The sequence below is a fragment of the Lingula anatina genome, chromosome 2 (assembly GCF_051362555.1).
Source record: "Lingula anatina isolate TDL-2025a chromosome 2, LinAna3.0, whole genome shotgun sequence".
Classification (NCBI taxonomy): Eukaryota; Metazoa; Brachiopoda; class Lingulata; order Lingulida; family Lingulidae; genus Lingula; species Lingula anatina.
In genome coordinates this window covers 26,515,459-26,542,804 of record NC_141768.1, presented here as the reverse complement: position 1 = coordinate 26,542,804, position 27,346 = coordinate 26,515,459, and the positions used below count along the sequence as shown (strand labels likewise).

General features: G+C 36.3%; 3 protein-coding genes across 8 annotated transcripts; 2 read left to right on the top strand and 1 right to left on the bottom strand.

The window, feature by feature from the left end:
- Window positions 1–1,283: 1,283 nt before the first annotated feature.
- On the top strand, window positions 1,284–9,097 carry LOC106158847 (uncharacterized). 5 transcript variants are annotated; one of them, XM_013534957.2, is made up of 3 exons: window positions 1,284–1,427; window positions 7,153–7,388; window positions 7,825–9,097. In XM_013534957.2, exons 2-3 carry the CDS (start codon window positions 7,214–7,216, stop codon window positions 8,715–8,717), a joined length of 1,068 nt encoding a protein of 355 aa, XP_013390411.2. In that variant the 5' UTR covers window positions 1,284–1,427; window positions 7,153–7,213; the 3' UTR covers window positions 8,718–9,097. The 5 variants fall into 5 exon arrangements, with proteins under 5 accessions (XP_013390411.2, XP_013390413.2, XP_013390412.2 ...); XM_013534959.3 differs by lacking the exon at window positions 1,284–1,427 and adding an exon at window positions 1,438–1,607; XM_013534958.2 differs by lacking the exon at window positions 1,284–1,427 and adding an exon at window positions 6,291–6,653.
- Window positions 9,098–12,835: 3,738 nt separating this feature from the next.
- Window positions 12,836–17,974, top strand: LOC106158851 (N-alpha-acetyltransferase 20-like). The gene is made up of 6 exons (XM_013534962.3): window positions 12,836–13,044; window positions 13,393–13,417; window positions 14,291–14,381; window positions 14,807–14,936; window positions 15,217–15,353; window positions 17,025–17,974. The coding sequence occupies exons 1-6, from the start codon at window positions 12,992–12,994 to the stop codon at window positions 17,108–17,110; spliced, it is 522 nt and encodes a 173-aa protein (XP_013390416.1). The 5' UTR covers window positions 12,836–12,991; the 3' UTR covers window positions 17,111–17,974.
- Window positions 17,975–19,117: 1,143 nt separating this feature from the next.
- On the bottom strand, window positions 19,118–27,346 carry LOC106158850 (serine protease HTR4). 2 transcript variants are annotated; one of them, XM_013534961.3, is made up of 3 exons: window positions 26,623–27,346; window positions 24,449–24,565; window positions 19,118–22,079 (listed from the first exon to the last, which is right to left on the bottom strand). In XM_013534961.3, the coding sequence occupies exons 1-3, from the start codon at window positions 26,837–26,839 to the stop codon at window positions 21,679–21,681; spliced, it is 735 nt and encodes a 244-aa protein (XP_013390415.1). In that variant the 5' UTR covers window positions 26,840–27,346; the 3' UTR covers window positions 19,118–21,678. The 2 variants fall into 2 exon arrangements, with proteins under 2 accessions (XP_013390415.1, XP_086860047.1); XM_087003921.1 differs by lacking the exon at window positions 24,449–24,565.

Sequence of the window (27,346 nt, the reverse complement as noted above, 5' to 3'; positions counted from 1 at the left end):
CCTACAAAATAAAAGAGGAAAAGGCACTCCATCCTTTTTAGAGAGCAATTAAACTGATATCTAGGATAGGAGGCATGGGTATCTGAAGTCCTCCGGTCACAGCAGCGGAACAATGTTAATTGGGGCCTTCCCAATAAAATCGATGGTTACTCTTTTTACCCTGTATTTTGATTACTGAATCCAGGGCGGCAACGCTAATAAACACCTCGCGTTCTTAATTAACCAGAGCAGCTCAATTCTTGACGAATCAATGAATATCATGTTCGATCTGCAGTGCTTCTATATCACGGTTTATTAGCTGTTGTATTTTGGACTTTTTATGTCATTAATCAGCGATTTATGAAACCTCTCCCTCACTCTGCCTCACACACATACACACGCGCGCACAAACACACACACACACACGCACACACACACACAGAGATGGAGAGAGAGAGAGAGAGAAATTCATGTTAATGTGTGTTGTTTGAATAGCAAACTACCTCTATATTTCGATAAGTCGGAATGTTTTTTTTTTATATATATGTATATAATGCGAATTGGTCATGTATTGTCAAATATATGCCTAATTACCTTGCACATGTACACTAGACTACATACCGTACATACATGCATGTTAATAACATGTGAATTAATGCGTTTTTCGCCTAAGTGCATTCATGTCAAATCATGTCGAGCTCATAATATAACATCTGCGCTGACTGACCCTGTAGCTACAAAACCGTAAGCATTCCATTATGCATATTACCAGAAACTTCATAATTTAGCATTCTCCTTATACATGAAAACCTCATGGAAAAGTTCTACAATACTAACAAGATCTCTCCCTTTAGAAAACCACATGCTCGGCGGGGCTGAAATGGTTCCAGGGCTTCTTTTTTCCTTTTTCGTGACAAAAGAACATCATGGATAAAATTCTCACAGATTTTACAAGTGACTCACGATGCATGTACAGAACTGCAGCTTCTAATACATCAAAAGAAAAGGAATACAAATAAAGTCGCAGTTATTCATTCTCACAATTTATTTGTATTCACTGGGTTGCCACAGATGTTGTAAGCTGTTGAATTTTTCCTGTATAATAAAACTTAAAAGAGTAGGTATGAAGTATATACAGCAGGGTTTGCAGTATAAGGACCTTTTCCCCGGGTCTGCAACAAGTAGTTGTTAATACACGTTAAGCAGACTGTGCCCAAAGAGATTCACTGTCGCTCTTCTGGTGAATTTATAGAGTACATTAACATGATAATAATACTTAAGTAGCATGACGCGGCGCATTCACCATTACCATATCAAATACACATTCACTTCAGTTCAGCCCTTGGCGTTGAGCGCACGAAAATAAACTGGCCCTGCGATACGACAAGGCATAATCCGATAATTAGAGAAACAAAAGACGTGCAAGTGAAAGCGCCCAGATTGAACTGGTGAGTTTATCCTAACGATTTCTTGTCAGACGATCGATAGAGATTATCAGACGATAGCATAAGCCGTTATTGACAGACTGGGGCATTTAACAAAAGACAGTTAATGTAACCGTGCTTGAATCCAGTCGATATCTCATAAAGCAAACGGAGAGCGCAGGATGTTGTACAATTGCCAGACAGGTAAGACCTTGTATCTAATCAACGTGGATATCGCTAACAGGTGATCGGGAATCAAGCAGGGAGGGACCCTCCTAAGTAAAAACAGTTTTCATCATTAAGCATCAGCGGGGAAGGAAATGGCACAAGAGTATGAATTATTAGGCTTAATCGGTGTATTCATCAAGTACAAATATTGTAGATGGGTCATCCTTCACCAGATATAGATTTTGTGCATAATTTACTGTTTATTCAAGATGGCAGTTCATGAAATTCCTTTGTATTATGCTCCTGTTCAAGTAGCTGATATCAATATCCCAGAAGCAATTTACACCTTTTCAAGCCAAATATTTATTACACCTGCTCAAAAGAATACACTTAATAAAACAGCATACACATTTTGGATCAGTTAATTTTTTAGATAGATAGACTTTGCGTTACTTAGTTACATTCGGACGATATTGTTTTTATGCAGTATTTCAGGATTTGTAGGTCTGTAGATAAAAGGTAAAAAAGACATTGGGAAAACAAAATGTCTTTCTCAGATTTCACGAACTGCTGCTTAAATCTTGGTAGACATGACAGTTTCAGTCATTTAAAGGGACCGCCAGATTTGGGGGGGGGGGGCGACAGCCTTGACAATTTATCACCATCCCCCCCCCCCCCCCAAAAAAAAAAAAAAAAAAAGCCACTTCTTAATCTTATCTGGTTAATGGGAAGTTTAGGGGCATATTCTCCGGCAGTCACAGGGATGGTATACGTAAAAAAAAAATCCCCAAGATTAAAGTTTCTTATTTTTCATTCTTTAAATGATGGGTCCGATAAAATTCCTTGGTCTGACTATCCAACACTGCCGTGGACACCATGCTTATAAATATCTTTTTTTCAAATTTACTCAATGTAGGTTTATTCTTTCAACTACATAACGACATTTAGAGTCCAAAAATATATTAACATTATATACTGATCAAAGATGTCCGAAGCAGTTAATGTTTGATCCCACAGCGGATGGTGTATTGCAGATTACATCAAGGTGAGGTAATTATAGTACTATATTATTCTAAGTCAACAGGAGCGGGAAGAAGGACAGGTGCAGTCTGTTAGACGTGCACATATCGACATTAAGTTCAAATGCCCTTCAAGCTGTACACATATCATTAGTTTAATTGCTTCTCTCGGTAGTAAGATGGAAGTGGGCGATGTATGGAGTGCGCGGAGCGGGTGGGTGGAAGTTAGGATGTCTGTTATATTATCAAATGCGAGAAAAATTTTCTGATGCCTTCATCATGAAAAGTACCCATCGGAGGCAGCTCGCCGAGACTTCTCTTAGTTTATTAGTGGAGAAATCAATGATTGTCGAGTGGGAAAAGTTCAACAGGCTGAAGTGGTTCTGAAACCATTAATCATAATCACTTCCAAATGGATTCTTCAATTTCTTTTTTGTCTAGCGATTGTCCCCGCATGTCTTTTGTAATGTCTGTCGGTGTCCTGCCCTTAGTGTTTCTGTCCCAATTTCAGATAAGTTTGGCTCCCCTTTGGAATCGGGTAATTGCCCTAATAAGTGGTATTAGTCGTCATATCTTACATGAAATCTTGAAATACCTGGGACATTCCCGGGTTAGGACCCGGGTCACAGTTGTTTTAAAACAGCTCTTCCTCTTTACTGAATCCCACATGGTAAGCTTATTGCACGAAAGAAAAAAATAAATCATCGCCGTGCAAGGGTTCAGTAATTTCACGGCTACACCAGAGAAGAGAGTAAATTATAGACTACCACCGAGATGTAGTCTGTTAAATGTAATTATAATTCATCAATAAAAAGAAGACGATGTTTGTCCAAAGGGATTGTCCTCGGCGCCTGCACGTAGGCCTAAGCATTGTGTCTTACAGTTGCATCGTAGTTATGTGTATGACACCTGTACACTCCGGATTAAATTGATAACGAAAGTCTATTGTCAAAAAGAAGTGGGCCGGCAACTGGATAACGCCATGATAATCCATTCTCGGGCCTCGAACCCTAAGCGCCGCTGTTATAACTCAGCATATTGTAAATAATACCCCGGTCATACACCGCACCTGTACGCTAATTTACAGCTAGTGTATTCTTTTCACGCTAGCTATATAGTGCTTTAAATGACACCCGGTGAATACAGGGGTCGTCAGTGGGGTCGTGACCTTGTCATTTTAATCATTGAGCTCACAGTGAAAAGATTGTCGTCGCACATTTCATATCCGATCTCACTAAACAAAGGGAACTGGAAACAGACTAGAGAATCGGAAAAAAGGAAAAGTGTAATTCGATGCACGATTACGTCCTCTGCAGGTGCATCAATGTTGCGTAGTGTGTTTGGGTTTACTCTGAGATATTGGAAGTGCCGAACAGGTGTTCCATTAATCTTGAAATGTAAATATACACAGGGAAGTCTGAGCAACCATACCATTCTTTCTTCCTTAAGCGAGTCGCAAACCGTGACTAAACAGAGTTTTCCATGATGCAAAAAAAAAAAAAAAAGATATACTCCCACCATTGACAGCTATTTTGTTACATTTTGTCATCATTTACCCATTTGCATGACTGCGAATACAAAATCAGTCTCTTTGGAAAAAAATTTTGAACAAAACTGAGAAAAATTATCTTTCATTTTTTGCGGGCTTAGAAAAGGAAAATTGCCATGACATATCGGCCTGCATAAACTTAAGTCAGACAAAGATATGCAAAGTGATCAATCTGTCTAGTGCGACGACATGTTTACTTTTTTCCTTGCGACATTTCAAGTCAACATTTAAACACTATCGGTGGCTTTCCACATTGAAATTAAAGTGATTCTATTATCAACCTATAAATAACATCAATAGATGTAATATTCCAATCGATGAATTTTATGTGCGAGGGGACAACCGTGATTAATTAATTATCCTCTCAACAGAGGAAGCCACGGTTGAGGCTTCAGAAGCCCAGCATTAGTATAATTGAATAAAGTAATAATAGTATAGTGTGAAAGGATAAGAGATAGAAAAGATAATATTTTTCGACTCCCACTACAACAATGGTGTTGTGCATTTCTATGTCCACCTCCACACCGACCACCCAAACTACGTGAACCACCATTGCCGCCTACTCCATATGATACTGACAGTAAACAAACGACGGGGAGATTGATTAAATGTATATTGTCCTCGTTGGAAATTGTCTCAAAATCACATGCTTTATGTCTGCATATCCCACAAAGCTAACCCCCCACCCCCCAATTCAGACCTTAAAGGCGAGGAAGCCCCTCAATTAAGTCAAATACACGTACATGTACCTGACAGGAAGACAAAGCAGCCCGAGTAACTGACCAGTGATTTAAAACATAATTGTTAAATTTAATATGGCATAAAACACCAAATGTAAGTGCCGAGAGAGCCAAGCAATGATTCACGAGTGAGAGATATCTGCTTTTCTTTTCGAAGAAAATTCGATTTGGCCGGAAAAGTCTAGATAGGATACCTTAAAATGATAAAGATCTAGAAGATTCAAAGTAAACAATACTACAACAGCTTCACTGATGTTCCAACATGTATTATTCTCCAAGAGACAATGTCCTTCTGTGACCTATAACTGGTGTTTCATCCATCTAATAAGAGAAGTCGCAATTTTCCAGGCAATCTGGCATTCAGTTTCCAGGAATTTTTAGATAAGCTGGGGAATAGATATGCAGTCGAATTTCTGAGCTCAAAAACATTTTAATGTCTGCGACGTGGTTCAAAAGAAATCTTCCTACCTGTAAAGTGATTTTGGCAATTGAAGTGGGATCATACCAAGTCTGAACCAAGTTTAGTATGGCAACTGTTCGAATTACTCATTCGCATCAAAATGCGAAGAGACAAGGCGCTATTCACAACCTGCGTTAAAAATTCCACAGCAGCGTTCACTGTTAAGATTACTCATGCCACTTCGCGTTGATCTGGTTTCGCTTTGTATGATGTTAAGCACGTATTGTGTGACTTATTACTTTATAAATATTACAACATAAACAGGGGCATTTAATACAATCAAGATATTTATCAGGCCCGTGTTGTCGCTTTTTGCAACAGTTGAAATAATGACTGCAAATTTTAATCAAACAGTCATTAACTAACTACACCTTGAGGTCATGCTTGTTAATTTTGCTTATTCAAGCTAAGACAAATAAGAGGAAGTGAGACGGACGAGAATGGTAAACCATGAGCCTTAGAGATATGTCTCCGCTCCTCCTCAACCCGCGCGCGCACACGCGCACAAAATCACATGAAATAAGTGTAAAATAAAGCGTGGTTTCATGCGATGCATTTATACATGCAATAAACTGATCTCTTGCCAATGAAGTACTACAGGTGCACTTGTACATGGTATACTCGAGTTACAACCTTTCGTTCACCTCAAGTGATAATCTATGATAAAGGTAAATTAAGGATAAAAATCCATTTGACTCGCAGTATACCGTTAAGAACCTTTTCACTCTCTCTAATATCAACGAATCGAGTAAGACAACTTCAATTTTTCGCGGATTAAAAAAAAATAAATCAAATACAAGGAGAGATGAGTAAATAAAACATTACTTATCATGAATTCCCCCAGTAGGGTCAGGACATTTTGAGTCCAAATATATATATAGAAGGTTGTTTCCACTATGTGTGGAGAACACCCTGACGTCACGCGCGGCCCGGTGAGAGGATTATCAACCTTGGTCTATTCTTATGCAAAGGCCCGGCGCGCGTGCCTGCTTAACAAATGATATAACTAAACAGATGCTCGGTGCACGGAGGCACGAATCACACAGGTTTTGTTTACTCGGACGATCTACCAGCAATTTAACAGGAGAAAGTTTCAATATTGTTCACCCTACTAAAAGAGAGATAATCGATCCTGAACACAGATCAATTTCTCAAGGCCAGCATAAGGTAAATTTACTGCCGGTAAACGGGAGACTGCTCTTTAAGATTATATTAGCTCAGATGTCTTTGTTCGGGCAGCAGTGTGGGACCCCGGTTACTCGGTGTGCGCGAAGCAGGGAATCACGCTACATTATTTAAGGTGTAATATGTACGGTATGTGATTTACCTGATACACTGTGATGGTAGTTTTATGGCGTTCTAGTGTTGTTCATTTTTACGTTACCTTAATTGGAGCATTTTGTGCTCGTAGGCTGTGCTGGTATGTACCCGCTGGTATCAGAAACGTAGGTATTGATAATTAAATGGGATATGATAAGACTATCGTTGATATTGCGAGTCCACAGCCTGAATCGATCGTCTTTGTGAAGTGAGCAGCCTGAGGTTGAACTTCTAAATCAATCTCACAGATATGGCTTCGGGAGTTGAAAGACGGAGACATTACTGACATAGGGATTACACGTATGTGTAAACTAATGTATTCATCAGATTGGCAAATCACGAAGCCCTAGTAAAGAGATATAATTACGACTCAATATTCAATCACTTGATGATTTGATTGTATTGTTAAATCGTGTTCTGCCCACCTGGCAGCCCGACAAATCATGTTTAACGGAGTGAATTACATGTGGGATTATTTCCTTCTGTTTATTAGATAAGCCTGAAGTGATGTTGAATTAGTGCACCCCCTTGCAGCGGTTAGACGAGGCAGCGGAATGACTCTCGTGCTCCCTATAGCCACTTACATCAACCCGTCCCCGGGGTTCTCAACGGGTATCGACAGCCTTTTAGACACGGGGGAAATCGGGCTTGAGTGGGCAGCTTCAACCCACCCCGTCACTAACAACGAGGAGACCGACAGAGAATCGAACAAAGCACATAATTACACTGGTGAGTGCCGAATCAATATTTGCTAGTATTAGAAAGTCTGTTTTATTTCATATATATATACATTTAAGTGGCATAGTAAATATAGTGTTACGGTTATTTGATCCATAGACCACAAGAGGATATAGTTTGTTTGATCTGTTGATAGTATATCATTTAAAGGGATTTTTTTCTGGCGTCGTAGCTGCCTTTAAATATCCTGTTTTATTTTGGCAGCAAATCGTGCCAGCGTTAACATTGACCTAATGGGTAGTTGAATTTAAAAGAAATTGACTCCTGTTATTGTAATCACATTTGTGTGTACATTAATGGGGCCCCGTTTTCCTGCTGTACATATGGTGTTATTGTGCGTGCCCTGCCAGCTGTCGGCCAGAATGGAATAAACATATTTGACATGCCTCCAGTGTTACATGGCCGTATCTTTCTTTGTCCTCAACAGGTAGTGAAAGGAGTGTGTACACAAGTGATGAGTGCAGGCCAATTCATGCGGGGATCAAGAGAAAGCTGAAATTAAGCCGGGAAGAGCAGGAGGAAGAGAATGACTTTATACCTCCCGCCAGGACGCGGCGCATTTCTCCCCTTGACAACACTCCTAAACAACGTAGAGACGAGAAGAAAAAGATATATAAAATGTCAGTTCAGAAACTACGGCAAATTGACGATCCGGAGAAAGTTTTACATCGAGCTGTTTTGATTAACAATACAATGAAGAGAATGCAGAAGGAGATACGCGACGAGAAAAAATGGCGAGAAATGGACTACGATACTTATAATGATATTTATTCAAGGAAACGTTCTTGGGCTCGTGACTTCCATCAACCAGAGGATTCTTTCCTCACTTCCATAACCGAAGAATATAATAAAACTATCCTCTCCAGTACATCAACAACACGTTCAGCAGCATGTGATAATGAATGCGTGGATGTTGTCAACAACAATGACTGGGACAAGCAAATAATCGACTGTGTCAATGGCTCCGAGTCACAAGAAAAGATAATAGATGATAAATGCATAGCCCATACCGAGACGCCGCACTGTCATACCGATCACACCGACGGAACTAAACTGCCGCGCGATAACACAGATAAAAGAAGTGTGTCACTGACTTTTGACAGCAATGCTATATGGAATAACATATCAGGCTCAATAGGTGCAACTCAGGTGACACCACCCAATGATGCCAATTCCACGGACTTGGATGTATTATCTTGCAATTATATGCCATTAAAGCATAGCACAATGGCCTCAGCTGAATCCTTCAGTGACAAGCAAATTTATTCCGAGATGGAAGCTGTTCTTAAAAGTCTAGTTCAAGCCCTCGAAGGGACGTAAGCAATTCCCCCCCAAAGGCAACGTGACATTATTGCTAATTCCTGTTCTAATTGATTACCAGGTTTTCCTAAGGAAACTTATTCAGTTACACATCGCACGGACCTTATCATGATTATTTGATATGTAAGGCCATACCTTACCACCGTTAAATTTCATATATATACCTGTGAGCGGACAGGAAAAAATACTTAAGGACCCACGACTGCATATCATACTGAATACAGTTCAAAGATATTTAATCTGAACTTATTTATAGCTCACATATTCGATTTATTATTCATCAAATGAAAGACATTCTATACTTCATTTCTGCAAACCATTGCATGTGCTATCATGACAAGTTTAGAATAAGATATCAATAAATTATATCATGAAAAGGATGGTGTTTTCTTTGTCTGTCAGCCATGTTTTTTTTTCTTTTCTTTTTTATTTATTTATTTATTTATTTATTTTTTTTGGGGGGGGGCACATTATTAGCACTCTATACAAGAGGCCGGCTTAGTGATGACAATCCTATTTATAATTTTTTACAATGCAAAGAAGTGTAGAATTAACCAGAAACATATGTCAATATGAATATCTGGTGAAATATCAATCTGTGGTCCTTGTAGAGGGTAAAACATCGGTCTTGAATCAAGATTTATTAATTATATTAATAACTTTTTCCTTGTTATTTTCCTCTCAACATAAGGGATCATTTGCATTGGAAAAGACAACGACTGCTGATGTATTTTACATGAATTAGTGTACAAAGTATGTACCTTTATATAAAAAACAATAAAACGAAAGGTGTCAATACATATTATAAGAATTTTGGCATCGCGAACTTCAGAAATGCCACTACAGTTTTTTTTTAATGGGAGAAAAGGTAATTATCAGGCATTCATTTAAGGTTAGCTTAACCATTATTGTTCTGCCAGATGGTCGCAATGATAAATGACTGTGACTTTCCCCAACACAGACCCAAGATGATGACGGCAATAATGCAAGGCACACATTACTGTCAATATTTCGTTACCAGTCCGGTGTCCTCCATTTCACCAGCCACAAAGAGATAAGCATTGTCCCTTGTAATCATAGTGGACTTGTCGCAGATATAACACAAGCCTAAGGGAGATGACGGGCATGATAAGAATAGATAAGGTGGATACAACACGTAGGAGCGTGAATGTTTGCGAAGAAAGTCCGCATAAATCTGATGCTTCGGCATAAAATACGTTGACCCTGGGTATCGCAACAGTTACATTTATCATTGCCAGATCTAAGTACTAGTGGCAGGCTTTGACAATAATATGATGGATATTTTCAAATAAGTAGAATTAGCATTTGGCGTATACCAAACCAGAAACAAGAATATTTTTTTAAAATTTAAAGCAGGAATTTGTTGTAGATCATGTAAAAAAAAAAAAAAAATGCCGTGAGTGTTGACAGGTTGTATGCCCATTTCCAGTGACAAGATATACTACTCAGTAGGCTATTAGCGGACTGCTCAAATATTAATATTTCCTTTTAACTTGACAGTTGCGTGATAAGTGTGTGTATGTGTGTGCGCGTGTGTGTGTGTGTATGTGTGTGTGTGTGTGTGGGAAGGGGTGGGGGCAAAAGAGGAAATGGAGATTTGTTTGTCTTAACATAGAGGCTGGAGAGCAAATGCATTCGCAATAGCTAGATATATACTCTTTGACACGAAAGTTGGTTCTGTAAATTTTAATTTGATAAATTCGAATTCCAGCTAAAGCTATCAAATGCACATTATGTGACTTGGTTTTTTCAGTAATTGAAAATAAATAAAGAAAAACAAACAAATGAAACCAATCAGTGAGCACAAATCATATTTTTTCCTAGGAAATATCTAATGAAGTGTTACTGACGCTTCGTTTTAAGATGACGCACTCAGAAAATTATTTTGCGTCTGTCCTCGAGAGCGCTAGCACTAGCTTGCCATATGAAACCTCATCTTGTATTAAAAGTGACGCGCTAGGTTGTCTAGCAAATTACGTATTTATCAACTAACCAGTTAGACATCTTAACACGACGGGTTATTCAGCTGGATATAATTATCGATTTTCTAAAAATGATAGCGAAAAACGGAAGAGAAAGAAATTTGCTAAATCACTTCTTTATTAGACAATACTTACAAGGGATATTTATTACGCAAGGAGATCCCATACTGGCGAAGATGAAATCGACTAATTACGCCACCTATACACTTCAGATAGGCTTGATATGTTATATCTTGGTTTCCATCACAAAGCTAATCCATCCTGGTGCCAACTTTATTCATCAATTATCATCTCTCTCTTGTTTTCTGAATTACTAGTCTTTTCATATATCACAACGCAATAAGTCAAACAATGGATCTGATCCGTTTAAAACATAGGGGCGTTCTTTTTCCGATAAAGATTAAGTAAAGTTTGTCAATGATAGCCTCTATATGAATTAGATATGCAATTTTCTAAAATATTTAATAGTGAAAAAATAATCGAGATGGAGCACGGGATCTCATTTATGACTACATAAGGGAATGTGAATATTGTACGAAAAACAGGGAATAAGACATGATCGCGGTTGTTTATACCGAATAAAGTGAAGTTGATATTGAGCATGGAGATAAGAGGTATTGAAAAATTACAACTGATCAAAATCCGTTCATGAGGTATTTTGTGCCAATAATTCGCACACGTGTGGGTTTTTAGGAGCCAGTGATTCACACATGTTTATGAGTGGACTAGCCTGCAATACGTTACGTGCTATTTCGATGGATGAACTTAGATAGCCAACTTGTGTAATCATGATGCATGATTATCAGGACGGCATGCATGACCTTACAGGTAACTAAATATCACCCGACTCCATAACGACAAGTGATCGTCTGGCGATTTAGGAATCGAAACCTTTGGTGGCACGAAAATAAATTGATCTAATTCTCAAAGGTACTCCACTAAAATGCAAGGGTGTAAAAGATGGTACATACATAAGGTGAAAAATTAAAAAAAAAATAATAATAAATCGGAGAGCATACCAGAGGGAATAAGTCAATTTTGGGATGTTTGTTGTGGTAGATGCCCGAGGACTGCACTTGGGCCTATTCACATTCAAACAGCGCAACTAACACATTCACTCCATTTCCCCATACTTTTATGGTTTTCCTGAGCCACTGCGCCAATTTTCGTTCTTAGATATGGATGGGACAATTTTTATAAACAGATTGTATAGTGTTTGTACCATATATAGAAAAATCATATCATATCATATATCAATGAAAACAGTGCAAATACTAATAAGCTAGTGTGAACCAATCAATCAATTGTTGTGTCAGGTCTGGAAAATTCTGAAAAACGAATATACCCCATTTTTGATAAAGTTTGTCTAAGCCCTATTGCAAAGCGTAGGTATCTCACCAAAAAAAGTGTATATTAATATCCCTCAACAAAGCAAAAGGTGTAGCCTCTATATTAACATACATGTCAGATATCCCGTTATCAGGCACCTGGTTCCTTTTTAGTGGATTGCCGTGCAAATTTGTCGTATAATGTTGATATTACAATGCCGTGTGGTGAATTGATGGGGATAACACTCTTGGGTTTTAAATTTTTAAAAAAGCAAACAGTGGATTGTTTACCTTCATATTAGTAGAGTTAACATGGAACAAAGCTATTCTGATGAAAATTCATCTTTGTATAGTTCGTTAATCATGTTATATGATATACATGTATACTGTAGATTATAGGCCTACTTTTCATTTTCTACGCCACAATAAAGCTGTTCCTTACAGTTTTCGGTCACTCTGGTCCGTGACCTTCATCAGTGTAAGGTACAGCTTTATTGTGGTGTAGAAAATGAAAAGTATAATCTATATATCATATAACATAATTAACTACCTCCACCCCCTACCCCATTAACGTGCATAATGTAAAGGAATGACACATTGATAAATGTTAAGATGATTTTCATAGCTGTCTTGGTTTTAATTTCTTATTTGAGTTTTTGGTATTCATCTTGAAAACATCTCCAAGAACATCTTTTCTGTTTAGGAACTAAATTCGTTGTTCGGTGTTTAGGAAAACCACTGCAAAGATTAAACAGCGATTAAAGCTTGTGCTACCTTGTGGCGCCATCTGTATTGAAAATTGAGAGGCAAAGAAACATGTCTGCGTCCATGCGGTAGACGTCCTCAACGAGTTGACTCCGAACAAAGTGACAATTTTGTCAAAAAGGATGTATCTATTTATTTAAATTCTTTTCTGTTTGATCAATTGAAAAAAACTGTTAACATGACCACAATACGACTTCTTACATGTGACGATTTATTCAAGTTCAACAATGTGTAAGTAGTATCTTGAGAAAATGGCAACGACCGAAAACACTTAACAAATGGCTGAAATGACCACGGTTTTAGTACTTTTACTAGTTTTTGATTCTTTCCTTGTTGTTGGAATAATTAATAAATGTGGCAGAAAAAGGTAGTAGTGAATCAAAATTGTGATCAAAATAATGAAATTGAAAATATAAGATTTGCAAGATGTGGTATTGCATGAAACCTTTCTTCCGACCTCCCTGTAAAATTTCACTGTTTCGTGCCATAAAAAATATATATAAAAGGATTCAAATTGTAGAAAAAATATTTGAGCATCATATTATAGATCTCTTTATGTTTTATTTGTTATCTTTGCAGAAACTTGGACCCTCTGACAGAGACTGTATCCTTCTTCGATAAATTATATTCATGCATACAATGTTTACATGCATATGGTATGGATGATTTCAATTTTTTTACATTTAAAAATTGTTCGCCCAATATGTGTGTGTGTGTGTGTGTGTGTGTGTGTGTGTGTGTGTGTGTGTGTGTGTGTGTGTATGTGTCAGACATGCTGAAACTGTCGGTCCGATCAGTCATGACCAGGAAAAATTGTCTGGACCGGTAAAAAATTGGACTTGGTCGGTCCAAAGGACCCACAAGAGTTTTAAGAGCCGTATTTTTCAATTTACAGTCATGATGCGACACACTTCACTAATAAAATTATTTAAAACCCAAAGAGTTTTTTCCCTTCCATTTCAAAATCACAATCACAAACAAGGTAAACTACCCTAATCATACTGGTAGTATATGTCTCAAACAAATAGGGTGATTTTCGGTCTGACAAAAATCCATTCGGTCCGGCAAATTTTTTATTACTGCCGGTCGAAGTGTCTGGCCATTCTAAAAAAATTTTCAGCATGTCGGGTGTGTGTGTGTGTGTGTGTGTGTGTGTGTGTGTGTGTGTGTGTGTGTGTGTGTGTGTGTGTGTGTGTGTGTGTGTGTGTGTGTGTGTGTGTGTGTGTGTGTATCTATATACATATATATATATATAGAGAGAGAGAGAGAGAGAGAGGGAGAAAGAGAGAGAAAGAGGGGGAAGGGGGGGCTCTTCACTAGATTTCCTTCCTGAAGCATGAGGAGTGAAGTATTTTACTTATAAAAATAGGGTGATTTCAATTAGAATGTAAGCAATATTTGTGAAATGGAACCAGACAATTACCAACTCAGACAAATTTGCCTTTCTTCAAGTGTTTTTCCTTATCAAACGACACAGTATGGTCTCCCATTCTATATGCAGTATATGGCTCATTGGCCAGAGTACTTTCAGGTGGCTGAGTCACCCAATGGAGAAATCATGGGTTACAGTAAGTTGAATTTATGTCTTTGACATATCTGTTCATATCATGTCTTTTTTTATTGGTTATATTGTGGAATGCTAATCTGTTTTATATTGTTTTATTTTATATTACCAAAATATAATTCAAATAGATGTCTATGTTTTTACATTTTCTAATTGCCAATGGAAATAGGTTTTATTGGGATGTTACTTTAATGTATGCAAAAATCAAATTTTTACTGGAAAATGAAAGGAGTATTAAATTAAAGCAGATGAGTTAATGAGATCAAGTTATATCTTTATATCCTAAGTATGAAGTGCATTCACCTTTCATAAAATTTTTATCATGTAGAGAGGATTTCCCAAATGATTTCCATTTTGTAAGATCTTGTTATGAATTTTTTCACTTATTTCACTTATTACAGATAAAATCATAATGATTTCTCTTTATAGTTATGGGTAAATCTGAAGGGAGAGCAGATAACTGGCATGGCCATGTGACAGCCCTCACAGTAGCACCAGAATACAGAAGACTGGGGTTGGCAGAAAAACTGATGAATATTTTGGAAGATGTTTCAGAGAAGTACGCTGTTCATCTTCTTTTTTTCTGGGGGATTGGAATATTATACTTTTATGTGGATTCAGTCTTTTTAAGTGGAAATTTTACAGAAAACAGCATTTGTGACTGTCTTCTTTATTTATAGCACATTAAAGTAATTATATTTTGTACCATTTTCTATCCCGTTTGGTTCTGAAATAACATTGTTCAGTCCTTTGACACCAGTTTTAGAAGTCATTCTGCACAGAATTCGAGTACTCACTACAAGTTGGTAAACTTCTTAGTTTTCTTTTATCGTTTTCAGAAAGATGTGCTACTTCGTGGACCTGTTTGTGCGGGTGTCTAATAAGGTAGCAGTTGGAATGTATGAAAAGCTGGGATACAGTGTATACAGGCAGGTGATAGAGTATTATTCTGGAGAAGTGGATGAAGACGCATTTGGTGAGTTATACATTGTTTGATTACCTTGTTCAGAGGGATCTCAAGTTACAAAAATTTTGGAGTCACAAACTTTGATTGACAGAAACAGTTTTGTGTGGAAGGTGAAAAGTTGTTAATGTTTGTTAGGTTGAAATTGGTGGGTAGGATGGTATGATTATAAACTTATAATTCTTATAAAATTTGGGAACTTTGGGAACTTATAAATTTTATATACAACAGTGTATTTCACTTGGAAACTTCTAAGTGAAAAAAAAACCTGTTAAAAAAACTACAATAATAACAATTGGTTATGCTATGAGCAAAAATGTTCATTAGCTTGGTAGTTGGACCATATATGATAATTATCAAACAGTGAGTAACAACATCTATCCACACCAGTCTGAAGGCCTTTGTCCATGTTGGCTGTAAGCTAACAGTATGAAAGTATTTTGGCTTATGTTTGATAATTATCACATATGAATTGGCTACTGTGTTACATTTTTATTTGTATACTGAAGTGTACTTGTGTTGGAATTATGAAGAACTGTCTCTTGAAACATCACATGCTCATTGTTTATAACTTTAGGTTTCTCTGTTTATTCACAACTGTAACAATTTGTCCCTACATAACAACATATTAAATGGTCCCTAGAAAACATAATCATCACTCTTTGCTAGATTTGATTGAAAACAGTAAATAAAAGTTATCATATTTGGATTTTTTCTTTGTATAGGAAATCAGCATGATTCAAATAATAAATGATTTGGTAGATGTACATTTATGTATATGCTGTAATATATTTGTATGCAGCATTTCATAAAAATCACATTAGTGATTAGAAATTAAAAAAAAAACACTGAAAATAAAAATTAGTACAAAGTGATTAGAATTTATTTTTTATTTATATAATATCAGTATTCAATAGAATTTTTATTTAATTTCAATTTTAATACTTGTGGCCTCTTGTATAGTTGATGGCAGTTTATTCCAAAGCTTTTGAGCATATATTTCAAGTCCCTGACTCTCATAGATTGTCAGATGGTGCTTTTTGGTAGCCCATACAGGTTGAAGTTTGTGTATTATATAGTAGATATGAAAAGACTTGTTTTCTTTTAGAGCTGTTAAAATAATACATGGAATTTTCTGAGTGGCAGGCAGTGAAGATCTTTTAAAACTTGTGTCATGTGTACACAAACTTGTGTCATGTGTATGAAGCATAGTGATAAATTGTGTAAAAAGCAACAGAGAGACCTGAAAAGTACAAGGCATGGCTTCTCTCTCCTTGTCACAGGAAAGCATTATGTCATAATGCATATTTAAGAAAACAGTTCCAGTGCTCTGCCTGTCAACATAGGTAGACTTTAATGAACCATAAAATAAATGAGAGGATAGGTAGTAATTTAACCAAAGAATGCCATCTTTTTAAGGAATTTACTCAAAAATGAGCTGTTTGTTATTGGTCTGTTGTTTTTCAATAAATTTCTTACTAAGACACATTATATGTATATGAGAAACCCTTGGTTGGATTTGTTGTTGCTGAACTTTTGAGTGAAGAAAAAAAAAAACTATTTCCAAGTATACAGAAATGGGAAAGTAACTTAATGTTTTTCACGGCCATTAGGTGGCAGCACCATTCACAGAAAGGTCACCTTTTGAATAGGTTGTATCGATGTACCCATTTTTCATTGCAGACATGAGGAAGGCACTGTCCAGAGATGTCGAAAAGAAGTCAGTCATTCCCATTCCACATCCTGTGCGTCCAGAAGAGCTTGACTGACCATAGTCCCTAGTGAGCAGTGTTAATAACTAACCTTACTTTGTAGTGGAATTCTTTGAATATGACAAATACATGTATTGCCATTTTATATTTGACAAATTATTGGTAGAATTAAGACGATTATGCTAGTGTTTGAAAAATTATTTTATTTGAAAAATTGCTGGACTGATAAATGCAAGTGAAGAAACAGTTTGTAACTTCCTGAAGCTGCCGTGCATAACATTGCGAACAATGAAATGTTTACTCAAGTTGTTTGCATTGAGCATAAGTCTAATTTATTGAAAGCTATATTTTTAAATGTTGTTGCAATTGTCCAAGTGACATAGATTATACTGCAGTAGCCGTGTCTGGCCAACAAATAGATGAAAACAGCAGGCTAACTTGCCTTATTACTTTCACCTTTGTAAATAGCTTGATTTGCAAGCTTGGTCATTATTTATTTGGTGAATAGAGTCCAAGGTGAGAAAACTTGGCAGTAAACACCAAGTAGCAGCTGACAGAAGGAAACATCAATCATTCTAGGTAATTTGGAGGCAAGTTACAATGAAATATGGGCCTCATTTCCTGGTGACTTTTTTCCACTTAGACTTTACTTAAACGATTTTTTTATCCATTTGAAAGCATACCTTTGCAACTTTGTTTAGTGTAAGTTTTGTGTATGAAGTACCACTTTTGTGTTGTATTCAATTAGCATGATAGCATGATGTAATAAATTTAAAACATTTTTGGACTTGGTATTTATCCATTAGTGGAACGTTAAAGTAAATTTAGAAATGTTTTGTGGTTATGTTTGACTTGCTCACTAGGGAAATTAACATTTTTTTCTGAAACCCCAACCTATTTCAATAAAGTTGTTTTAGTAAATCCTCTTTGTGTTATTTGGAGAAGGAATACAAATGGAATGGAGTATTGCAATTATTTGATCATACTTTGTGAGAGAGCCTTCCGAGTTGGACTTTACAATTTTACAAAGAATATTGATTGCTCTTGTCCCAAATTCATGTGCCTGATAAAATGAACAAAAATTTATTTCAACATTAATCAAGTTCACAAATTTCTCTCATTCTCAGTTTGTTAGCAACAACAAATCCACCAGAAGTTTTCATTGTAAGATCACTGTGAATTCCCACATTTGGTCCCTCAGTAAAAGCATCATTGTCTGCAACAAAATGACTAAGTTTCCTTGTTAAACACTTGCTTTCTTAATTGGCATAGAAAATATAGGAGAGAGAGTTCATTAGCCCGTCTTCTTCAACTGTGACAGATATTCTTTGTCTTAACCATCACTGAACAGTTTGAGCTTCCTGTTAGTTTTGTTTATGGTTATACAAGATAGGTTTTGTTTTGTGACATAAAAGGGAAAAGGAGTATTGAGATAATCTGGCAACAACCCAGTGCATCTGTTACTGTAAAGTATCCCACTGTCCAGAATGGTGTGCGGCATAAAAGAAAAAAAATTGCTTCTAAATTCACGGCAGTAAAATGTCTGGAATAAATAGCCTGCTTACAAACTAGAGCCCTCTCCCACCCACATGTGTTCAGCTATGGGTTCTGCACCTGTTTTACAACATATGCCGATGGATTTCTCAGACTCCGACAACAGATAAAAAGAACAGTGGAAGAGTGAAAACTTTGCAAACCCTGTCTCTTTAGGATTATTTGGCTGAACAATTTCAAAGAAAAAAAAATTAGAAACTAAGTTTGAACTTAAGGCTGTACATGTAGGTGTGTGTTTGGATCCCCACCCACACACCACATAATTTGTCTTTTAATCCCAGAATTAAGTGAGCAACAAGTACAATTACAGGCTTAGATATGTACCAAGGGTGGATGGTGGTGATAAAACATCTAAGATTGTCCATTATGATATTTAGCATGCTTTGATTTTTTTTCAGATCAAAGTAGAACAAGCATTCCTAATTTTAAAATTAGAAAAATATAGATAACTTTTAAAAAAGAAAATGTCAACATAAAATCTACACACGAGGTTTACAAGAACAAGTATGGTAGCAGCAGAATACATTTAGCTTTATTTGCTTCTTTTGGAGTTTTGCAACTCTCTTTACTTATAATGGCAATGGGATATTGATTTCTCTCTTTAGTTCATGAACTTAAACATATTGGAAATTTAACAAGTAAAAAAAATGCATGGAGTGACAGCTCATATCTTTTCTATTGCAAGAATAAAATGATTGCATGCTTTCTTCAGTACAAAGTTATGCAGCTAATTTTAATTTTACTTCAAAATTTTGTAAAATACAAAAAATTATATGGGTGGCTGCAACATTTTGGTCCATTTTTTTCAAGTCTGTCTTATACATATTACTTTATAATTTACAATTAAAAATGTTTCTGTTCTGTACTTAACTTTCTAATTTTTTGCAGTAGTTAAATATCCATATTCTCACAAACACAATAAGTACAATCCTAATGTAGCAAAGAAATAAATACTGACAACATTTTTACAAATGAGATCTCGCTGGCTTTGTGAAGCTTATCAGAAATTTGCCAGCCCATCTTCAGTAACTTATGTAAATGGGCCTGATAAATGATGGGCTAATCAGGCCTAATCACCATCATAATTTGTCTCCTTATGCTAAGTGTGCTCTTGGCATGATCTGATGGATTACAGTAAGATGGGAGAACACCTTCCTGACATGTCCTCCTGTTTGTATGCACCATCAAAAGACAGATACACCAGATAACAACGGCTGCTTGCTATCTGGCATAAACATGGCTGAATGATTTCACAATCTCCAGGCTAGGGTATCTTGTCCCCGATGAGTCCAAATTATCGTTGCATCTTCTTTTAAATCTCGCGTCTGTTATTGTTTTCTCCCCCTTGGTAGTTTCCCCTTATTTCATTGCCAATTCAGCCAGGGACAAGAGTCCTAGATCGTTTTTGATGGTAAAAATAGACTTCTTGGCTGTCTAACAATATTGGCATTATGTTTTACATTCAAAACAGCCATGCATCTTTCGAGTAAAGATGTAAAAATACTGCAACCGATAGCTGACTGTACCAGACAATTACACTGTATGTACTCGTTGCCTCAACTTTACTTTTTATCAAAGACTGATATCAGCTAAGCCAGAATATAGTATAATAAAATTATTTTCATAAATAGATAATGATAATGCTAACAGGCAACTGGTATACAAATTACAAAATACAATTATGTACAGTTATCACAAAAGACATTTAGCAGTTGCTTCTTTTGCAGCAGTTTTTAAATATTTACAAAAAAAAAAAAAAAAAAATCTGTATGACATAATGATAGGAAGATACCACAGTCATCAAAGTTTGAAAGAGATAAACCAACGGATCATCCATGAGTTTACCTTTACATTCAGCATTTTTATTTACTTTGGATGGGTAGGTGTAGTATGGCACTGGATAAAATCTACTTCACTTGCCAATATTTTTCTGTAAAAATAAAACGTGGACTACAAACTTGGCATATTTCATTGAAACTGCTGGGATATCACTGTGTTTGCTTCTGAACATTTTAGGCTGTCATAGTCTGTGCAAGTCTGCACCATGAAAGAACTGAGCCAAAGGTATTCATATGAATAATAGGAAAATTGATTACATTACTTGATTTAGAGAAAAAAGTGAGAACAGTAAGTGGTGTTTACAACAGGATTTACTTAGACCAGAAATAATCCAATTGACTCTTCTAGATTAAATAGGGGCTTTCTTGGCACATCACATTTTGTTCAGATGTTTAAGATCTTCATTTTAGTAACAAAATTCAGACCAAATCTAGTTTTTCAAGTTATTTTTTTAAATCCAATGTTAAGCATTTTAGTAACATCAATCAGACTAATTCAGGCTTAAGTAAGGTAAGTTCTGTAAACAGGGAGTCTACATTTATATGAAAAAGGGCACCTTGCATGATTATAGCAGTTAAGAGGGATATCTGACAACAGGCTGTGCATATATCTGATATACTATGGCATAAATTGGAGAATAACATATTTATACCCACTTTTATACAATAAAGAAATTTTGACATTTCTTCTTGAAGCATTGAGATAAAGAATACTTATCGTTGGTAAAATTTGTCTGGCACCAGTTAAAAAAGAAGAAGAAAATAAACTGGAGTTTTAAAACGGGTATTTCAGCTGAGTCAAAATAAATCTCTGTTCAATTTAGAGTTTAGTGTCATTTTAGTATGAATATAATCCCCCAAAGAACTTCAAAACCCTTAAACAAGTGAGTAAAAGTATATAAATTAGGGCCCTAATACTAAATGAATACTGCTTCATAATTCTAAATACAGTTTGTATAATCACAATAAATCTTCTCAAAAAATCTAATAAGCAATGTCAAAGAGAACTTAATATGGAAAATAAATTACATAGGTACTATAATTGAATGCTTTCAGTGAAAGTAAAAGCAAACAAACTTCATAGCTACGACATTTTTTAAAACTCTTAAACTCCTCTTTTGTCATACAGCACAATAGCTTCTTCTTAACCCTTTAATTTGTCATTGGCACAGAGAGCAAAAAACAGCTAGGCAGTGGCATGTTAATGTTTTAAAAAAATTCAACAGGACAGATTCAAAATGTCGAGAATCTTCTGTGGTTTCTTCGTAATCTTCGATTCTTTTGTTCTTTTTCCTTCCTTCTTTGTCTCCTACGATCCCGACGCTCTTTGCGTGATAGTTTTTTGTTCTTTTTGTCACCAAGAAGCTGGCTATTGTCTTGTTTATTATGTTTAAGCAGTTCTGATTTTTTACATGGTCCTTTGTGAGCTACCCTTATCCTTTTGCCCGAATTGCATTCTTGGACACGGAGGTGACAACGTGATGCATAACTGACCCCATCGCGACCACAAACGTCCTTCTTTCTGCGCTTCATCTTACAAATGGCAAGACTAGGACAGCGACAAACGGGCAAACCCTGGATATTAAGAAGACATACCTTCCCACGGGGACAAGTTATCTGCAAGCAAGGATCATCTGAAGAGAAATAGAATGGATGGCTATATATCTTTATTGAAAATTATATTAAGTCTTACGGATTTTCATAGAATGAATAGCTGAACAGTATTTGCAGGTGTCTGCTAAGATTCTAATCTAGACATTATTGCTTGTAAAGCTCCAAAGTTTCTACTAATGCACCATCATTGCAATTAAATTTTAACTTGATATCATACATGTGGTGCTCTATTTAAAGTAAATGAATCTTTTCTAATTACTTATGACATGAGTGGCAGCTGTGGACTGCTACATTACATGCAAGTCTGCAGCAGCAAAAGTGCTTCAGATGCCCTTAGATGACCTGTGTCAAAGTGATGACAAGATCTATTTTCTGATTTCCAAACTTAAAGCTCTGTTAAAAATAAAGCATATTGACAGCAGACAAAATTGGATGCAGAAAAAAAAAATCCTAGAAACGAAACCCCTGAGTAATTTTTAGAGTCCAAATAACAACAGTTGTTTGAGAAAACACCCCCTTTCTAACAAAAAGCAAACAAATATGGTACCACAGCAGAATAGGCCATTCACTTTCAATTACAGATTATCTTAACTGCAAACAATCTGTGGCATGTGGTAGTAAACTGGAAGTTTGCTGTTCAAAGAATACTTTGGTAATGAAATTTTGATGCCCCAGCTGCCCTTTTGCCAGCTCATTTTAACAAACCACAATCTCAGCCATGGTCAGCAGGTATTTTTAACAGTACATATATATGTCTGGAGGTGTGCAACTCCTAAGCTTCAATCACTCTCAGCTGCAGGAATTTTGAAAATTAGTTTTGTTTGAGACATAAAATGTACCCAATTATGACAGGCATGGCCCTTTTCAAAGCGTTACAATGACTGCCCTCTATATCAACTGAAAAATCTGGAAGTAATTTGAACAAAAAATGTATTCAAAGTGCCCTGTATAAATGACTTGGCTGATGATTGATTGGATTTTTTTGTCATTATTCCTTATCTTTTATAAGAGCATCGCAATTACCAAATGAAACTTTCAAGTAATTACTTGTGTGCTATAGGGACCGTTCCCATAACCCTGTTGTACTAACTGGTTGGATCTAACTCCTCGGGGATTCTCGTTAAATTGCATTCAGTGTAAGCTGCTTAAATGTCTAGCATGCTCCCTTGGTTAACTTTGAGGTCCACGTTCGTGTTGTTTTGCAAGGGGGGGGGGCGTGCCAGACAATTATGCTGATTACATTGACTGCGCCTTAGCAAGAAACCCTGCTGAGATAGATCGATCCTGCTAGTACGATAAGGTTTTTGGAATGCAGTCGTAGAAAGTATTCTCAAATTAAGCAGTTTCTTCTGTCTTTCTGTAAACCAAAATGCATGTGGCAAGGGAGCATCTGTTCAACTTTTCTGTTGTTTGTAAGAAAAATAAACAGACAAACAAATAACAAGAACATCCACAGAGGATTATCTCTTGTTATCATTTCCTCATCTCCATTTCCCCAGTGAACCAGAGAGCTCACAGAGATAAGAGGAATAACAAGGTGATTGGAAAAGGTGAGAAAATGAAATCGGAACTAAACATTTACCTAAACCACATACTGTGTAAGTAAATGGTCGCCTATCTAACTGATTACCGGTGTTACTTAATTGACAAGCCACAACAACACAGATCCAGGGGCTAGCTGATATGATGGGTACACAAATAAACAATAACAAAATAAAATTACAAAAACAATCCATTACCAAATACCAGTGAAAGGTCATCTTAGAGCAAGTGTGCATCATGAGATTGAGTGTAAAGGCGTATTTATCTCAGGCAGGTGAGAAGCTATGGTTATTACCACAGCTTTGAAAAACCACAAAGCAGAGATGGAAGCAAACAGGAGCAGGCTTTAAAGCAAGACAAACACCACAGCTGAGAAAAAAAAGTTAATGAAAGTTAAGAGAATCATTGCAGGCATATAGTGCTTGCGGCATGCTTTAATGCGATATGGTAAGGCAGACAAGCAAAGCTGTTGCAGGAGAAACACACACGTGAAGAACTCTCAAGTTTATCTGCATTTTTTTCTTCAATCTAAGCTGTGCTAAAAAAATGATATTTTGAATATATTTATTGTAAGTTGTGTTTTTTCAGCTTAAATTCACAGCTTACATGTGCATAAAAACAGGATGTGATTAACTTGCTATAGGTTGCACTACAGGGGTTAAGTCAAACGAAATCTTGGTTACTTGTCATATGCTGATTTCTCAACACGTCAATCAATAAGTCATCAAACAGATAATTATTGGTGGGGAATATTGGTTGCTATGGTACTCTGGTTACTATGGAGACTAAACTATCAACCTAGCTACAGTAAAAAACAAACTGGCATCATTGTCTTCCCTTTACTTACAATTACATTCTTTTTCATCAGAGTGGTCTATACAGTCAGGTACGTTATCACACACCCACGACTTTGGTATGCACTGTGCAATGGTTGCGCAGGCAAACTGATCAGGACGACACACGCCTGCAAAGGGTAATCGCAACCACTATAAAGGAACACGCTCAATTCACATATATTTTTTTATTCAAGTTTGATTCACTTTTTTTTAACACTGTGAAAACAGATGGGTGCAAGGCTGTTGAATTGGATTTTATGAGAATTTGTCAATATCCTGTATTTTTTTCTCCAATCCTTCTCCTAATTATTCCTCATTAATTGTGTGTAAATATTTGGTGTTAAAGGGGCTTCACAAATAACAACTCCACTGGTGGAATTTTGAAAAGGTGTCTTAAATGGATTACTGGTCTCACACTGTGTACATGTGGGAAAACCTAGTGGAAGCCACAGAATTCAATGGCAAATATTCTCAGTTAAGATCAATGCCCTCAATTCTTTCCTTATTGGAAAAATACCATGCTTTATCCTAAGAGTTCATTTAAGCCTGATCTTATTTTGGAGTGGTGTTTATACAAGTAATAGAAATTATGAGTCCTGATATTTTTATCGAGGCAATAGTAAATTAATCACATAGCTATTGAGATTAATAGTATTGTCAATCAGTTTGTCTAAGTAAGGAGTGTATGTTTTATTTATCCAAAGCATTGATATATCAAATTCATTAAGTCATGAAAAGCTCAATGTTTGAAGAATAGTTTAAACAGTGGTAATTAAAAAATGGCAGAGTACATTCCAGAAAAAAACCCCTTTAAATGAGTCTGTGAAAAAGACCCCCTTCTACTATAAAAGTATCTAAGGAAATGAGGAAAAAGCTGATGATCAAATAAATAAATTTTAAATTCTCATCAGGAAGGAGTATAATGGCATGTCAATCATGCTTAGTTGAGCAAACAATTCTCCTGCCATTACCCATATCTTCCCACAATTTGAACAAAGTTGTTAAATGTACTGAAATGAAATAACCCATTTTAATGCCATGATAGACATTTAAGTGCCATAATAGAAAGAAATCAAGAAGATATATCAGGTCTGGATTGAGCTAATTTTTTTCATCACTCAATTCATATGTTCTTTTTTTAAAGCTAATCTCAATGGATTAGGAACAACTAGTGGTATTATAAAAATCCCTTTCTGTTACATTTCAAACTAAAATAAAAAAAGAGGGAAAATGTAATTGAAAAGTTTTGTTTTATCGCTCAAACAGATGGTACATGTAGGAATGGAGAATTCCATTGACAGAAAATAGCAGATACTCCACAAAAGACACCTGAACCACAAATTGTTATAGTGAACTTGAAGTGAACTATAATACCATGGAGAACTGCCAACCATACATAGAAAAGTCAAAGCTATAGCTGGTGGAAGTTGTTTTTACTCTTGGTAGGCCACATGCAAAGCCCCATGCATGCACTTTCCCACAACAAAGATGCAGCTGATTTTTTTTTTTTTTTTTTTTTTTTTTTTTTTGTGATCTCTTTGTATTATTTCTGACTTAATAAACCACTGTAAGACCGGGGGCGTCTCGATAGTCCGAAGGTACATTGGTCCGAAGGTTCATTGGTCCGAAAAGTGGTAACATTTTCATCGATTTTTAATCAAGGGTTCATTGGTCCGAAGGTTCTATGGTGAACATTCGGACCAATGAACCTTCAGACTATTGAACCTTCGGACTATCGCTACGGCCCCGTAAGACTGGTAATGTAGGTCTAAAATCATGTGATGAATACCTCAAACATGTTTGCCAAAAAATAAGAGCCATTTCATGGAATAAATGCATATTGACACACGACTCATGAAAATCAAAAATCTCAAAATGCATTTATTTGCCAGCTACATCTCTGCAAGAAAATGTACTGCTTGAATGTAATATAGCGTATATTTCCATTTAAATTCTGGTTATACTTGTTTTAAACACTGAAAGTAGTTAACAGGTACTTAATAAGACATTGGACAATGAACAAATTTCCCCAAACATTTATAAAATGATATATAAATATATACATACATAGAGAGCAAACCATAAACATTAAGTACTTATAAAATGCCATTTGTTGCTCTAAAGATAAGTTTTGAAAAAAAAGTATACAAAGATTCTTTCCAGGCAGTAAAAACATAATACTTACGTTTTGGAATTTTTGCTGGTGCATTCTCATCCTCACAGCTCATGCAACAGTTGCACTCATCCATTACTAGTTTCTGTCCCTTGGGACAGTCATCGACTGCTGTGCATTTTGAACGATCACACGATGCACACACTGTGTCTCCATGAATTCCTGTAGGGACAAATATAATACACACTAAGACAACAGAAAAACAACACAGACAGTTCATCGTTGTCATTTTGAAAAAGAAAAGACGGTCTCCTATCTGAATGTAGTCGTCTTGTAGCAAATGTGTTGTCAGCCAGCAAAGTTCCTCAGTATATACTCTGTAATAGCTCAGCTATGGCCGTCAGAGAAAGAATGCTTATCCAATAGGCCAACAGTGAGGTGTGATTTTCCCCACCCAAACCTCTTTATCTTGACACTTGTGAACAAAAACAGCAATAGGATTATGAATAAACAGCAGAGAAAAGTCCTTCAGTTTTCCTCAATCCTCTGTACATTCCACCTGATCTGTGTACCCAAAACACTCCTCTTCCACTAAGGCCACTGAAGTATGTGTTCTGATAACTTAATGGCCACAACTACTGTATCTCACTGTTCTACTCCTCACTTAGTGGATGAATCAATTTTTCTTGCCTTTATATAGTGCCTGAGCCAGCCCCCAGACACACATTAATAATGGTATTCATTAATAATTAGTGGTGGGCAGGGCTAAGTGATTTTGGCAGACAGCAAGAGCTTA